The sequence below is a fragment of the Pterocles gutturalis genome, unplaced genomic scaffold, assembly GCF_000699245.1.
Source record: "Pterocles gutturalis isolate BGI_N339 unplaced genomic scaffold, ASM69924v1 scaffold3436, whole genome shotgun sequence".
NCBI classification, from domain to species: Eukaryota; Metazoa; Chordata; class Aves; order Pterocliformes; family Pteroclidae; genus Pterocles; species Pterocles gutturalis.
This window is the reverse complement of record NW_010097674.1, coordinates 24876-40597: the sequence shown is the minus strand read 5'-3', so window position 1 is coordinate 40597 and position 15722 is coordinate 24876. Positions and strand designations below refer to the sequence as shown.

The following is a 15722-nucleotide window of genomic DNA, read 5'->3' as shown; positions in this document are numbered from 1 at the left end:
TCCCTTTGTAGTCTGGATTCAGTCGAAGAGAGACTGCATGCCACTTGAAGGAAAGGACTATGCTGTCTTATTCTTGTTGTGTCATACAGGTAACACCAGGGAAGATAATGAAAGTAATTTCTTATAGTTTTCCTATTGTGAAACAGAACCACAGATATGAAAGATACTAGGTGCCTTTCTCCTATTGATTTCAAAGCATGTGAAGAGCATAGGTAAGCCAAATACAAGGATGCTTGCAAAATACGGGTTGAAAAGTGGTATACAGCTGATTTGAGTAATTAGTATATGTTGTCCTGTATCATGCAGACAATTCAAATAAAATATTATGTTTGAAAGCAGTAAGAGCTATGTCCTTTTAAGGAGAAGACATACATCCTTATCTACAGAAGAAATGGCTGAACTGATAGCTAAGAGAAGATGGGAGAATATGCTTGGGCATCCTTGTAACACATACATTAGATAGGATTATAACCCCATTCCTATAATCTTCCCTACATATCTGCAACTGGTTACTGATGGAGAATGATCAAGCCCAGTCTCTCATTTTGGGGAGCCTTTGGTTTGAGACAGCATCAAAATCTTCACAATTTTTGTAACATTGGGGATATCAGTTCAATAGCAGATGTGCTCCTACAGCTGTGCTGCAATAGTGAGAAATGTCACTCAAATCCTAATAAAGAGCAGGTCTTGATCTAGAAAAGAGGAGAGTTTTGAAGGCTCTGATCAGTCTGTTAATAAAGACATATTATAGAAATAATTCCTACTGCTAAGGGCAATCAGGTTATCACTGCTGCTGCTGTCTCCAAATATGGATGGACAGTATGAACTACAAAGCAGTTCTCAACACCAGAACGGTGTCCGGCAGCTTTTGACCTCATCAGTCCTGATTCAAAGTAAAATATTTTTACAACTGAATCTTGAGATTAATATGAAAAGTGTACATGATACAAATAACAAAAATAAGCTTTTATGATTTATTTCTGTCTGTATTTCAAGAACTGACAGAAAATACTTGACCTTTAAGTGGAGGTATGTACATGGTGTAGGTTAAGCATGATTTCCATTGCTGCAAAATGCAACAGAAGTGTCAAGATTTCATGACCCTGCTGATTACCTTTTACGATTCTTATATATATAATGACTAACCAGTTGAGAAACACTTCATTATATCATTGTGATAATTTTGTTCCTCTTATCTAGGTTTCTACTGTACTATATAAGTTCCTCGGGTGAGAACACAAGTTGCTTCTTTCCCTGGCCTTTGCACCAGACAGAGGACAGGAGCTCTGTGCATGACCTCAGTTTCATGCCTTTGCAGGCAGACTTTCTTCTTCAGTATTTGAAGTTTCTTGCACATTTTGGAGCTGACATAACATGAACTTCTGCTTCTGCCTGCTTAAAAAAAATGCAACTTTGATTTAAAACCAAACAGATTAAGAGCTAAGATACATGCCTCATGCCAATCCTAACATGTAAATCAACTTTGGCTGCAACCTGTGCAACTGGGAGTGAACAATCCAGTTCAGAACAGTATTTACAGCACAGCTGGAAGCTAATCCTTGCCTAAGTAGCTACCCTGGAGTATCCTGTATTATACTAGCAACATCGTTCTTGGATCAAAAACTCATAGACATGGCTTAGCCCATAAATGACTGCCTTATGAAATGAGAGGATTTTATCCTCTGATTCTTTGTACGACTGAAGTGCTGGTTTGACATATGAAAAACAAAAGCTTGTATTTACATACTTAGGTTCCTCTAGCGACATGCAAGCAGACACGGTCCTACCCCAGAGCATAAACCAAGCTCCAGCATATTAAGCAAGTTTTACATAGATACTCAGCTCTGTCTGTATATATGTTCTCGCTGGACTAGGGAATAACTGTACATAGCAGTTTCTTAATAGATACTTTAATTCTAATTTAGGTACAGAACCCCAAAAGCAGCCCTCAGAAGTAATAATGATGTATCACAGTAGCTGAAAAAGTCCTTCCGAGTAAAAAATTTAAAAAAACCAAAAAATTGTACTTTGAAGACAAACTATGACAACAGAGCATATGATATTTGATTCTCCATCACTGCGAAATATTGCATAGTTTTCAGTTTCAGCAGTCAAAAGACCATGGTTTGCCACTTGTTCAAACATGCTGGCATTTCTGTTACACATTGTACCATTATCAAAAGTCTATTTTGCCCACTTACAATGTAACCAAACCTTTCAATAGATTTGCTTTTGGCTCCCTTACTGCTCTTCATCTAGAAATTGATTGTTCTGGAGGAACTCATGAGTTAAAGACTTTTGGGCATCCTGCCATTTTATTACACAAGACACTAAGCAGTGAGGGAAGGAATGGCTGAATTACTGGTGAGAAATAACGTGGGGGGAGAAGGAACCACACAGTGCTTTTGCATTCATTTATACCAACTTTGTATGAGGAAAGCTTTTTCAGCTCTGAGCAACCTGGTCTGAGCTCAGAGCTGAGCCTGTTTTGAGCAGGAGGTTGGACCACAGATCTCCTGAAGTCCCTTCCAACCTGAATTGTTTCATGACTGTGTGAGGACTGAACTATTACTGATCTAAGCAAATGAGTTTGTAGATGTTTTCCAAGCTTGACAGACGGTCTGAGTAGGACACCTGTCTTTGAGAAGAATGTTGTTCACCACAAACACGCAGTACTCTGGGGTCACAAGGCCACATGAATGGCAAGATGGGCTTTTGAAAGCAAACTTGTAAGGGAGAAAATGGACCTCTAACAACGACAACTTTCTCATCACGTCACGTAACATAAAGGGCTAGTGACTGGCTGGGCCTCATCCTGACACCTGGCCTGCATCCATCCCAGAGGAACCAAAATCTGCACCTGAACAGTGCCCCTCTCCTTCAATGGTAATAAAAAATATACATACATCATACAAACACACACAGCTACAATGTATACATCTCAAACAGTCGTGAAATTATACCCTTGATAAAGTCAGTAAAATCTCTTTTATGCTGCACTTCTGAAAATCAGACCAGCCATCTTCAGAAGGCGAAAAATAAGAATTTAGAAGTCTGGTCAGGCATCAGGTTCGGATTTGAAGATTCTGCTGTGATACTAAGAGTGACAAAACACACAGTTACAGTAGGTGGAGCTATCATGTGCCATCTCTTAATAAGAGCAAAAGAAGAATAAGCAAAAACTTGGATTGATAGCATTTCATTAATGTTCAGATAGGTTTTTGCTGTAACTTCTAAAATATATTATCCACTATAATAGACAGGATACTGGATTACATAGAGAACTAACTAAATCTATACTCTGATTTTAGAATGGTATGTGAAAGTAAAAAAAAAAAAAATAGAGCAGCTTTTAAAATACCAATTCCTACTTATCCCTCAATACTGCAAGTGTAACTGGATAGAATGGAGTGAAAGACAGACAATTGGATACATATTTTTTTAAAAAAAGTACTTTAGAATACAAAATTTGAAGAATTTTCATGGTAATAATCATATGCAGTACCCTGGAAGATCATGCTTTTTTCATAGCCAACACACAGAGGGCCATTTCTGGTTTGGAATCAGAAGATACTGGACAAGAAAAATGGTAGTGGTAGGAATTTTACCTTTCTGGCACTTGAAACCTATGTAATTTTAAGAGAGCAAGTGTCTTCAAGTCAAACTAACTTTTTAAAAATTGGATGACATAACCTGCACAGAAGACTGATAAATTGGAATCAGTTGCAGGTACAATGAATTAGTAGCCAAATAAAGCTAGATTTCATAATAATTACGATAAATTTCCCTTTGTGAGCAACAGATAAACACAATTTATCAAGTGTCTACTATAGAAAAATATACAGGCATTATTTATATACATAAACTTAGAAATACAGTCCATTTTCATATGTGGAGCTAGATGATGTGTGCATCTGTATGTATACATCCACTGACTTTGGTAAAGCAATGCCTCAATCTGAATGAAAAAATAAACTATCTTTCCTATGTTAATAAAACAGAACATCCTAGGAATTTTTGCTTGAACAACCTTCAGCAGCCTAATATATTGGCTCCATCCGCGAGAAGCAAACTCCAGGAATTCTGGCTGAATTGAAGTCAAACCAACATCACCCATGCCTTGGATATGATTGAATATGGATCTACCTAGAAGTCAAAATACTCAGGCTTCTCTGACCACAGATTACAAGAGTGCACTGTTTGTTTTATAGCCATCAACCTCCTCAATTGAATCACGTCCGCCTGAGCTTAGCAGCTTAAAATTCATTCCACACAGCCTGCAGTGCTGACATGGATATGATAAGACAGAAGAACAGAAACACCACTCTGAAGTAACCTAGCTGAACTGCACATGTTCTGACCCTTTTTGAACTCCCCGGAGCTTTTGTTACCTGGCAAATGCAGCTCTAAAAGTGCTCTTGTATCTCCAGATCTTTGCTCTTAGCCATGCAGAAGCCTATTTCTCTCTGGGACTGGCAGCGAGAGAGGTGCTCTCTGAAGAAGGCTTCTAAATAAGTGTGCACACTGAACTCTCACTGAACTGAATTAATTATTAAAGATGCAGATGGAGCTGTCCAAATGATAAGAACAGCTCCTGACGTATCATGATCCAAGCTTTCATTAAACCATTTCAGGCATACTAATGGTTTCCCACCGCTCATTACTTACATGCTCTTTTCTCATAGATATAATAACCCTGGTGCCCAAAAGGCATGACAGGCAATGGAAATAGTGAAGTTGAAAGTTCCTCGGAAGATGTACTGAGGAACTTCATACTTCTCCCTCATACTTCCCGCCCTCATTTTTTGCAAACATGTATACAGATACAAGTGCAAATGCTTAGAAACTTAGAGAAAAATTAGTAAATTGAAGTAGTAGCAATATTCGTAAATTGAAGTAGTAGCAATATTGTCAAAAAAGAGTTTACATGCATTGACAGTACTATTAAACTGAGAATCATAAATGTGATTTGATTAACATGTTAAAAAGCCTACCAAGGTGAAATTCTCACATGCTGCTGACACTACGTAAGTTACACTACAAACATGGCTCGCTGGTTACACCGTACATGACATATTATTTTTCAGTCATTACTCTTCTCACACTTCTTCCTCCAGTCTCTCTTGCTTTCTCAGTCGGGACGATTAGAGGGCAAAGCAATTGCTAGAGAAGAATTACTCCCAGGAACAGTGCTGTGATTGCTACCTGCTGTTTCATATTTTTGAAGTTGGGAATACTGCTCCCAAAGGCCTTTTGCGTCTCAGCCTAAATGATTTGCTGGAGGATAATAATGTCATGGCCAGTAAATAATAGTGAACTATGTCTGTACATGGTCAATATGATTAAATGTCCTTCACCTCTATTCTCACTCTGACCTGGTTACGAGGAAGTGAAAAAGCCATCAGCAATGCCCAAAGCTTCCCACGTGAAATGTTATTTTAAAGCAAGGGAGAGAAATAGAGGTGACTTAGCAAAATACTCCCAGTAACAATAAAATAAAAAGCCAGACACAAAAAGCAAAATTATCACCACACAATCAGACTTGAGGTAACTGAACTGTTGTGCCATGAAACTTAGAACCATTTTCTAGTAATGATTACAAGAACTGCAAGAAACAACTTCATGTTGAAAAATATTGTCTATCACATTCAGAATATTAAGTATACCTTTCAATTGTAATTGTAGGTTTAATTAAAAAAGAATCCCTATCATCCTGAGACTTAATTTAAATTTATGTAGAATAGAAAGTGTTGAAATACTATGTCTGGTGTATAGATCTATAAAAGTCAGACATTTCAAAATTATGTCTGATGCATGTGCTTCAGGCTGAAAAAATAATGACAAACTACAATTTCTGAATTTGGAAATTCAAGGGAACTGAACTTCTCTTAACATTTCACAACTCTACTAACGTATAAAGGCAGGCGAACAGGTAACTATTTAGATTTTCAAGCATGAAAACAATTAATTCATCCTTCCAAACTATCAGCAGCTATGAGAAAAGCTCTCTGTGTACATAGGCTATGTCCCCAGCACAAGCCTTCTAGGATATTTCCCAAGTATAGCCAGGCTTTAAAAATACTACTAGCAGAGAAAAACAAGGTGAGACAAAATGCACATCTTGTACTCACTTTCCTTCTAAATTCCTATGTTGTGCAGTGTTGGTATTATTAATCTGAAATTATCACTAAGATCACTATGCACTTTTAACCTGAAAGCACTCAGAGAACGGATAATTGATGTATGAACACAACATTCAATCTTAAACAGACAACAGGGCACACAACTGTGGGTGTACAGATGGGTGTGCATGTGTACGACGACTTCACTCAAATTACTGCAAGAACATGTATATGCTTTCTACTGGTTACATAATATTCTATTATTTATACTAAACCAGATGAACTTGTGTGTCTGACATACATTGCGTGCAGCATAAACACACACAGAAGTAGTCATGCAAAAATGTGCATATGCATATGCAAATATACATACAAATACTGCGTAAGTGTAATAAAATATAAGATTTATTTAATTATCCAATGCGTTAGAACACCCTTTTGAGATAATTATGTTGGATAATTAGCAGTTAAATTCTGGAACGTGTACAATAGTAACTCAATTGAAAGCAATAATAACGGTTCCTTTAAAAAAAACCCTGTGTTTAGTACTTCATTCATTTTTCATATGACTACACATGTCAATATGACCTTCAGAGTTCAAGCCATTAGGAAATAATGGCTACGTTGAAGTGCCACCACAGTTTTGACAATTAATCATTTGGTCAGCACTCTTTGAAGATTTCTAAACATTTATATAACCATTGGTCATATTACAAATTGTTTATAAGCATTTTAATGAAATGTCTTGTGAATAAGGATGGTATTGAGTGATGTTATTCCATCTTTTTAACTTTTCTGTGAGGCAATCTAAAAGGAAAAGAAAAAAAAAAGTTCTTACCAGAATAATAAAGGTAACAGGTCCAATGAAACTCCAGATAAAATAGTTATCTACATGGAGCCAGCAACTATCATGGAAAAAAGAGAACGAAAAGTGAAAAATTGCACTAGCACCTCAGTCCAATAAATGGAAAGCGCAAAAATACTTCTTAAGCTAACATTTTGCCAGTAAACAATGATAAACATTGCACAGTACCACTTAGTCCATGGACAATTTTTCCTAACCTGAAACTCTTCTGATGAGTCCTGTTTAATAACACTATTGAACTTGAAAACACATCGTCAGGAATAGCTAACATATAAGAAGAAACAAAACCAAAATGAGCTCTCTCTCCTTTCGGTCAAAAGGTTTGGTCACAGATGCTATCATGGACTAATGAATAAATCAGTAAATATTTTTCACAGGTTTTCCATGTAATCTTCAAAATCTGCTTTTAACTTTGTATCATATTCAAAGTGCCTACTCCTGAGGAATAAGAGACAGAAAATGTTCAGATGTGATGTTTTGCTGAAAAACAATATGGTATAAATAAAATGCCCCAACTGGGAGTTGAACAGTAGAGAAAGAAAACATATGATACCAGACTAAATGACGTGTAAACCTGTTAGGGCTGACTTCACTTAGTGATTTGTTTTTCATACAGCCCAGTTCCCTGCTGAATTGCTCTTATTTGTCTTTCATCAGTAGAAAAATCAAGCAGCTTTCTTGTAGTCAACAGTATCATCCCATTCTGTAACTAATTTAATCAAAGGACAAAGTAAACACTATTGGAAGGCAAATTCACGCCTCCAGCAACTCAGATCCTCGGGAATGTTTTCCATCTACCTTCTGTCACTTTATATATAATATAAAATATATATATGTGTTTTTTTTAAACAAAAGGCAGTGGCTAATTTTAATCCTGCTCTACTCATGTGATAAAATATTATCAAAGTGAAACATACGGGTTTGAGTATTGTCCTAATTCAGAATGAGAGTTTGCTAGAGGGGCAGTTGAACAAAGAGATCTAATGAAGCATTAGCTTAAAACTGGGTGGTTAGGCCTGTCAGATACTTTAAGTTGAGAATTTTTACTTAATATACATTTGAGGCCAAAAAGTTATTTACTTTTTCAATTTGTTTCAGGTCAATCTTTTGTGTTAAAAGAAAGACCATAATTTAGAATTGGTCTCTCTAGAGTACAAATCCTCTGAACCTAGAGAATTACAAAAGACTTGATTGTAATTTGTGCACAGCATTGCCATTCTCTTACCAATAAAGCTTTCAGATGGTATTTTAGTCTGTCAGGGACCCTCTGACAGCTAATAGGCTTTAAAAAATTATTCACTTGAAAAACACTCAGGTCACTTGCAATTACTTACGCTTTCTCTGTTCCATAGCTCTTATAGTCAATAGCTGCTGAGACACCAACTACTGTAGCAGGGAAGAGGTAGCCAGCAACATAATAGTACTTCTTCCTAGAATATTCACTTTCAAATACTTCTACTAACATTAGATAAAGCTGCACTCCTTCTAGACACATCCAGGCAAAGGCTGCCAGGAAGAAAAAGTGTAAGAGACCTGCGAATATTGGACATGCAATCTGCAGAGAAAAAGAAAGATGGAAATATAAACCAAAAGATTTTCATGTCATTACATCTCCAGTTAAACAGTGTGCAACAGAACAGCATATACTTCTATTGGAGATCTTACACGAATTCAGGAGCATTTTTCCTAACTGAAAACATACACCAAACATTTTAGAATACTAATGTGTGCTTAGTAGCTACAGAAAGTGAATTAGCTAAACAGTGTGAAGGCAGATAAGGAAATTGCGCCCTCACCCCTCAGTCTTCAATTACAGAGTGGACTTTTCAATTTTATAAGCAACTCTTTAATTTTGAAAGTGATATAGAGTTAGGACTTACAGTTTAGATAAACTGAGACATGTTAGTTCTAGATACATAATGTAATACTGCTTATTTAAAATTATGAAGCAGGAATAAAGCCATTTTTATCTGCTGTAATTTGGAAGCTTCTACTGCTGTAACAGCAATCAATCTGAATTCTCTCCTCTTTCGCCGAGTTCTGGATGAAACTACACTGATTAGGTTTCAACCCAATGAATCACTTCAGAATTAATTTCATCGATACTGCCAAAAAAACCTTCATGAATGTGCAGTCTAAAAAAACGTATAAATATATAGAAAAGGCTCTGTACTACCACATATGTACAAAAAAGTAGTCAATAGCTGTTGAGACATATGAATATATTGAGAAAACATATACATGTTCCTAGACATCAACATTTAATTTCATCTACTCTTTCCAAAGTTTAACCACCTGCTTCGTTAATAGCTGATGTTTCTCAACTGAAAATGAAAAACATTGCAGCAAGTGGGAAATTTAGGCCACAATGATATTTTTGATGGATATAAATACTATTTTTGAACATGTCTATCTTATTTTCACACGAAGCTTTTCTTTCAGCCTTGCTGTGTCAGAATGCCAAAAGCCTTGCAGTGTTGTCATGTTTTAATTCAAATCCATTTCAAACAGTCATTTCAGAGAACAATATCAGTACACACAGAGAAAACTTACCTTGTACTCTGTCTTATCGATGCCTATGAGGAAAATGAACTCAGCAATGAATAGGTTGATACAAAGGTTCTTGTGAATAGTGTTACGATCACTTTGCAGGCCACGGAAAAAACAGAATGTGAAGATGCAGATGGCGAGGCAAACAAGAGAGATGACAATTCCTACCCAGGTGATGACAGTGAGGAGCAATTCGTGCACTCCATCTTTGTACTAGAAATAACCAACAATGGAGAAAATTAATATGACTCTTTATGAGTATAAACAGAAACCTATTTTCACAGGTAGCATCCAGAACCATTACTTGTTCATTATATGAGATGGGCAAAATGTACTCAGTCATTTCTTAGTCTCAGGTCAGCTTCCCAGAAGAGCAAGATCAGGGTAAGCAGAAGAGGAGCAGGTCTGAGAGAAAAACGTGACTATTTTAGCCAGGTCAGATAGCATTTTTACTTTTCCTATGGCTCACTGTAAACTTCTCAGACAAGAACAAGTAGAGAAACAGAACATTTTGAAAGTGCCACTAGGCTCTGATGGAAACAAAGAGGAGAGCTTTCTCTGGGACCTCCTATAAGAGAACATGTTCTACAACATGTAGAACAGACCTGCAACTCCACAACAGAGAAGAAAGCAACATTTTACACACCAATTAGAACAAAATGCAGAATATGTTACATGTGTAATACCAGCTCTAATCTCACGTTTAGCTAAAGAAAGTTCTTTGCTTCAGTTGTGACAGAATCACTTTTGTCATCTTGGTTTTCTTTTCAGCGACCTTTCTGAATACAATGGCTTCATGAGAAGTCTCATATCCTAGCAAATATTGCATGCTCTGGGCCCCCTGACATCCAGTAAATGCTTTAACTAGACAACAAAATTTCAGAGGATGAAGAGGCATTTAAACAACCAGTATGGAAGCTCCTTGACCTTCCTACTCTAAGGAGACCTGGCACTTGTGCTTGCAGGAACAGCCTGCACAGCTGCCCCTACAGATACTCTCCCGCGTTACTGAGGGGAAGTATGTAAACGGTTGTAAGGTTGGTCAGTAACTTTAAAATACGACTTGAAGAAAACTCTTGTTCTTCCTTGTTTTTCTTTCCTGTTAGTTCACTTGTAACTTTATGGGTGAGGAAGAAAAGTGCTACAGAAAGCAAACTGCTTTGGAAAGAGTTTTTGTGGGTAGAAGCTATAAATACTTAAGAAACTTCAGCAATTTTGGATCTTGCTAAAAATTTAAAGCTAAATCTTTAAAAGTTTGTTCCCTGCCTACGGCTAGAAACATCATTACCTACCACAATTTCCCGATGAGCCATAAGAATTGCAAAGTTGGTTAGGTGACTGCAAGCACACGTTGTATGAGTTTTATTTGTGTCAACCAGTTTGCAGCCTTGAGTTGACCAGTATCCCATCATAGTCCTCTCTGAGTAGTTCCAGAAGGAACAATTTGCATTGAAATAATTGTCAGGCTAGGAGATAAAAGGATAACATAAAATGAGGATTTTACACACTAAGATGGCAATAACAATTGTTTAATATGTGTAAAGGGTAATTTAGATTAAACTTTGCATGCTTCGGACAATAAAGTTTTCCATCAGCAAAATTGTGGACTATGTTATACAGGGAAGACACCTAGTTTAAAAGGGACTTTATAGTCTGAAACACTGTAAAGTGTAGTCTCAATTACTGTAGACCCCATTTTAAACAATTACAATTTCCATCTTGCGATTTTATGCACTGATGGTACATAATAGCCATTTTTGCTTTCTGCAAAATTAGGACTGCAAATTTATTCTGAAGATATTTTTTCTGTAATTAAGATTTTGAAAACACAATCTTTTTCCTTTGATTCTCACCTTTGGTCAGGCCAAAGTCATGTGAACAGACATCAGGAAAAAGTTAATTCCTCAATGCCTATCCATTTTGATGAAAAATAATCAAAACAGACTTATAGAAAGAGGCAAAATGAGAGGAAAATCCAATCATATTTTCTCTATCACAGTAGTGATTACTTACTTTCCCCATGTAAAACAGAAAGGACCAAACTAATGAGCAAACAGACACATCAAATAAATTACCATGAAGAAAACATACACAAATTTTAGTATAACAAACTGAGATACAATACCTTATTTTTCGCTGAATAAATGCATTTAAACAATTTACATAGGCTTCCAGAACTTGGTCCAAAATTAATGTTAAAGTGTCATTAAAACTTGCTACATCAGACTATTAAGAATCTTAACAGTTATTTTCTACCCTGCTACTAAGGTAAGAGTTAATTTTCAGTTAGAAACAAATTAGTCATTTACATTTTCATGTTGATTACTGAATTAGCTTTCATTAAGAATACACTTAAGTTCTAATAATCACTGAACCAGGCTCATTTAATTTTATGTTCATAGACTTAACTAAGCTTGTGTCTCTGACCTAGTCCAACATTTAAAATTCAAATGGAAAAAAGGTTGTTTTTCTGCATTGCTTTTCTCTCTTGCTGATTTTATGACCTTCCCATTAATTCATTAGCATAACTCACATCAATGTGTTCCAGTGTAAAATGCACAGGATCAGTCAGGTACACCCGGCTAGACTCCTTGTTGATAGAGGCCGCGATGACGTGAGAGTTGACTGCGATCGTGCTATTCCGCCCAGCAAAGTCGCTGCCTAGCTTTATGGTTGCATTTTCAGTACTGAGAAAACGCCCCAAACTTTTGTAAATGATGAAAACCAGTTTTGCTAATCCTACAAAAGAAAAAAAAAAATCCCATCATCACACCACAGAGGCCTACAGAAAGACAACCACCTGTACACTAATTAACTGACAATAAAGGAACAGTAAACAGAGAGGCACTTTCAGGCTATGGATTTGAAAAAAAACACCCAGGTACTCATGATCTTTGAGAAAAAGCCACAGAATTTTTGTTGTGTTTTGTTTTGGTATTTTAACTAGGGGAAATAATGAAGGTTTTATGAAAGTTAATGGAGTTTCAGTGCTCTGTGCCCAAGACTCACCGTTCCTGCTGTTCTGTTTCACAGTGCTTGCGGAGAGCTGAATCGAGTTGCCTCCTTTACTGCCCTGAGGAAATTTCAAGTCCTGCACCTGGCCCTCAGTAATGAGCACTGCAACATCCAAAACTAAGCAGGAAAAAAAAAAAAAAAAGTGGTAAAAAGGGAGAACGCAGAGAAGTCTCTTGGCCAGATTGCAATATGCCAGATGACAGTGTTCCCCCCACCCCCTTTATTTAGTTTTCTTACACTGCTGTCCTCATATGCCATTGCAAGACAGAGATCTGTACCGCATGTTTCAAGCACACAGAATTTGTTTCTCTAACTAAACCTAGTGCACGCTACTAAAATGACAGCACTTTAATAGTGATAACATGACATCAAACCTCGTTTTAATTCGTGTCCTCAAAACATCAACATAAAAATAGCAGACACAGCTTTGAAGCTCCTAACATCTATGCAGTATCCTCTGCTAAAAAATTTAGAACCCTAAGTATTGATTCAGATATAAACATACTTAGGTATGAGTGTTTATAGAACAGTGAGCAAATGAATACCGAAGTATACTTACGCTGTGTATTTAGCTAAATCAGTATTTGTATCTAAAAAAATTTTAATTTTTTTTTTTCCTAAATCTAATTCCGTATAAAGGTTTATAGGAAACCATTTTATTGGTTCTACTAAAAAATATGTAAATATTTAAACTGAAAACTACGATGCCACTCAGCCTTACTTAAGTTTTAATTTTATGACACCCTGTATATTGGGAAGCTTTCATGGGTTTGACATCGAAGACTGGATTCCATTGGATACATAGAATCATATAGGTCAACGTGGTCAATTTCTTGATGAATACCTGCATTATACTAAACTGGTCTAACTATAGGTCTAAACTATAGACCTACAAAAGGTATGAAATTAGGGAATGATTTCTCTTTCTCTAAACTACACAGTATGTGTGTTCAGAATTCAGTCTTGCATGGCATCAGTAATGTATTACTAACTGCAACTTGAAGAGAACTTATCACAAGAAGTAATGCCCATAAAGCCTACTGAGCTCCATGGAACTGGTCATGTCAATCCTGAGAGAGATCTTCTGTGATTCTACTATTGTTCCTTCAGAAACAACTGGTGCAGTTACTTTGATAATGGACTGTAACATCTTTACCCATCCTTTCCCAGTATCTTCCTACTCAAATTAAAAACTAGGCAGAATTATCTTCTACAAATATGCAGACATTGAAACGTGAAAAGTCTAATTTCTGCAGCCTCTTCCACTTCTCCATCTCAGTACCCCTCAAATTAGCAGACTTTCAGCTTCCTTATACCTTACTGAGACTACATTAATCTCTGTAATAAAACGAGGGAATTTTAATTTTATGTGTAGCAATGATTTTTGCTTTAATGCATCCCACATACCAATATTTGCACATCTCTGATACCAAACCCCTTCATTTCTCTGTCACCACTTAAATTCCAAATTATGCTCCAACTATCTTCAGCTATTTTGCAGTCTCTGGAGCATAGCTATTCTGCATTATGAGAGATGTAGTTCACTGAACACATTTTTACCTGAAGGCAGTCATGTTTAATATAAACATTTGGCCTATGTTCTGAGCGCCTAAAATATTTAACTTGCAGAGTATGTTGCAAAAAAGTAATTTAAAGTCATTAGGAACAGTTTACATATACAGGAAAGCATTTTTGCAGCTCTACAGGAAAGCATTTTTGCAGCTCTACAGAAAAGAGGCTACTTCAAAGAATCCATACTCTGCCATTTAAGGGCTCTTCCTATCCATACGTACTGCTAATGATTTTTCAGTGGTAAATCAACTCTGCAACATCAACTACTTTCCATTTTACACTGTACTAACGACACTAAAAAAGAATGTTAATCTTGACGAACTAAACAAGAAAAGCGTGTCTTCCCTGCTTAGGAATATTTACCTTTCCACCAAATGTTGCGCAGCTGAGCTTTCAAAGAGTTATGTCGCTATCTGGAATATTTTTTCCTGATTTTGTGTAAAGCAATGCAGAGCACTTTAAACTATGCTTGAAAAGAAATCTACTTACCGATATTTTCTGTGGGCATTGAGACTCTAGTTGGTTCTAAGAGATTATCAGCCAAGACAAAAGCCCCTTCTTCTAATGTATCAAGTAGCATTGTGGCTGCATGGGCTTGTTCTGAAGAATTCATGTCCTTCCAGGACTCCAGAGCTTCAGGCCTGAGAAGGTTGTCCACTGTATCCACAATTGCCTGCATTCATTAGAAAACTCTCATTAGGTCTGATTGCCCTAGACAGCTGGGGAGAATTTCCAACGTTATCTGGTGACAATTATAATACTTATCTGTCAGAATGATTTACTGTGATTTAATGGCACTAGAAAACTATTTTCAACATAAAAATATTTTCCACCCTCTCACTGGATTAGCATTAATAGAAGTGCAGTTAGCCACTAGCATTGTGTGGTCTCTAAGTGGTAAACATGCAGATTTGACTCTCTTGTGTGAGATACAAAGACAGTCTTATTAATGTGCTGAAAAATGTAAAAATAAATGCCAGCACTTTTGTCTGAAGCTTTTACCTTAAAGTTAATGTCAAAATGTATAAGTTCTGTTTAAAAATACTAACACCAAAATTGACATTGTGCAGTTTAGGCTAAAATGACAATAACACTTTTCTGGAAACTTAGCCCAACTCACACAGTCATAGCACTATGAACTACTTGTCTATGACAAACTGCCTTCTTTATTACAGGAGGCATGAAATGAAGCTGACTCAGTGGATATAAATTAGCCTCAGCCACTCTCACTCCCCCTCCTGTTCCTGTACATTTCATAGATACTTAAAAAGATTACTAACTTCCATTCCTGCACAAAGGTCAGTTAAAAAAGGAAATCAATAGAGCAAACAAGATGTCCACTGACTGTCCCTGTTACAAGTGAAAGCAAAACTGTAAAACTGAAAAAGCTGCCATTTTAAAAAAGTCTTTCTTGTAACAACTCTATCATCGTGTTTTAAGGTTCATTAAGCTGCATATAAAGTAACAGTAAGTAAGGAAGAAGAATTCAGCAACATGATTACATTATTTTTACAAAATAATCCAATCAATCAGAGTAATCAGTTAATCAATTGAAGGCAGGCTCTTACATTAATGCATAATATAGCTGTGCATTCAGT

At 36.5% G+C, this 15722-nt stretch overlaps 1 protein-coding gene across 1 annotated transcript in view; it reads right to left on the bottom strand.

Annotated features, from left to right (window-relative positions):
* Positions 1 to 15722, bottom strand: part of LPHN2 (latrophilin 2) — a gene marked incomplete at its 5' end in the record, with an annotated part of 50930 nt that overhangs the window by 15881 nt on the left and 19327 nt on the right. Inside the window, 7 exons of the mRNA XM_010081565.1 lie at positions 6961 to 7027; positions 8322 to 8542; positions 9541 to 9750; positions 10830 to 11003; positions 12071 to 12276; positions 12547 to 12669; positions 14614 to 14797. Coding sequence (XP_010079867.1) covers positions 6961 to 7027; positions 8322 to 8542; positions 9541 to 9750; positions 10830 to 11003; positions 12071 to 12276; positions 12547 to 12669; positions 14614 to 14797 — 1185 coding nt within the window. The remainder of the gene's footprint in view (positions 1 to 6960; positions 7028 to 8321; positions 8543 to 9540; positions 9751 to 10829; positions 11004 to 12070; positions 12277 to 12546; positions 12670 to 14613; positions 14798 to 15722) is intronic.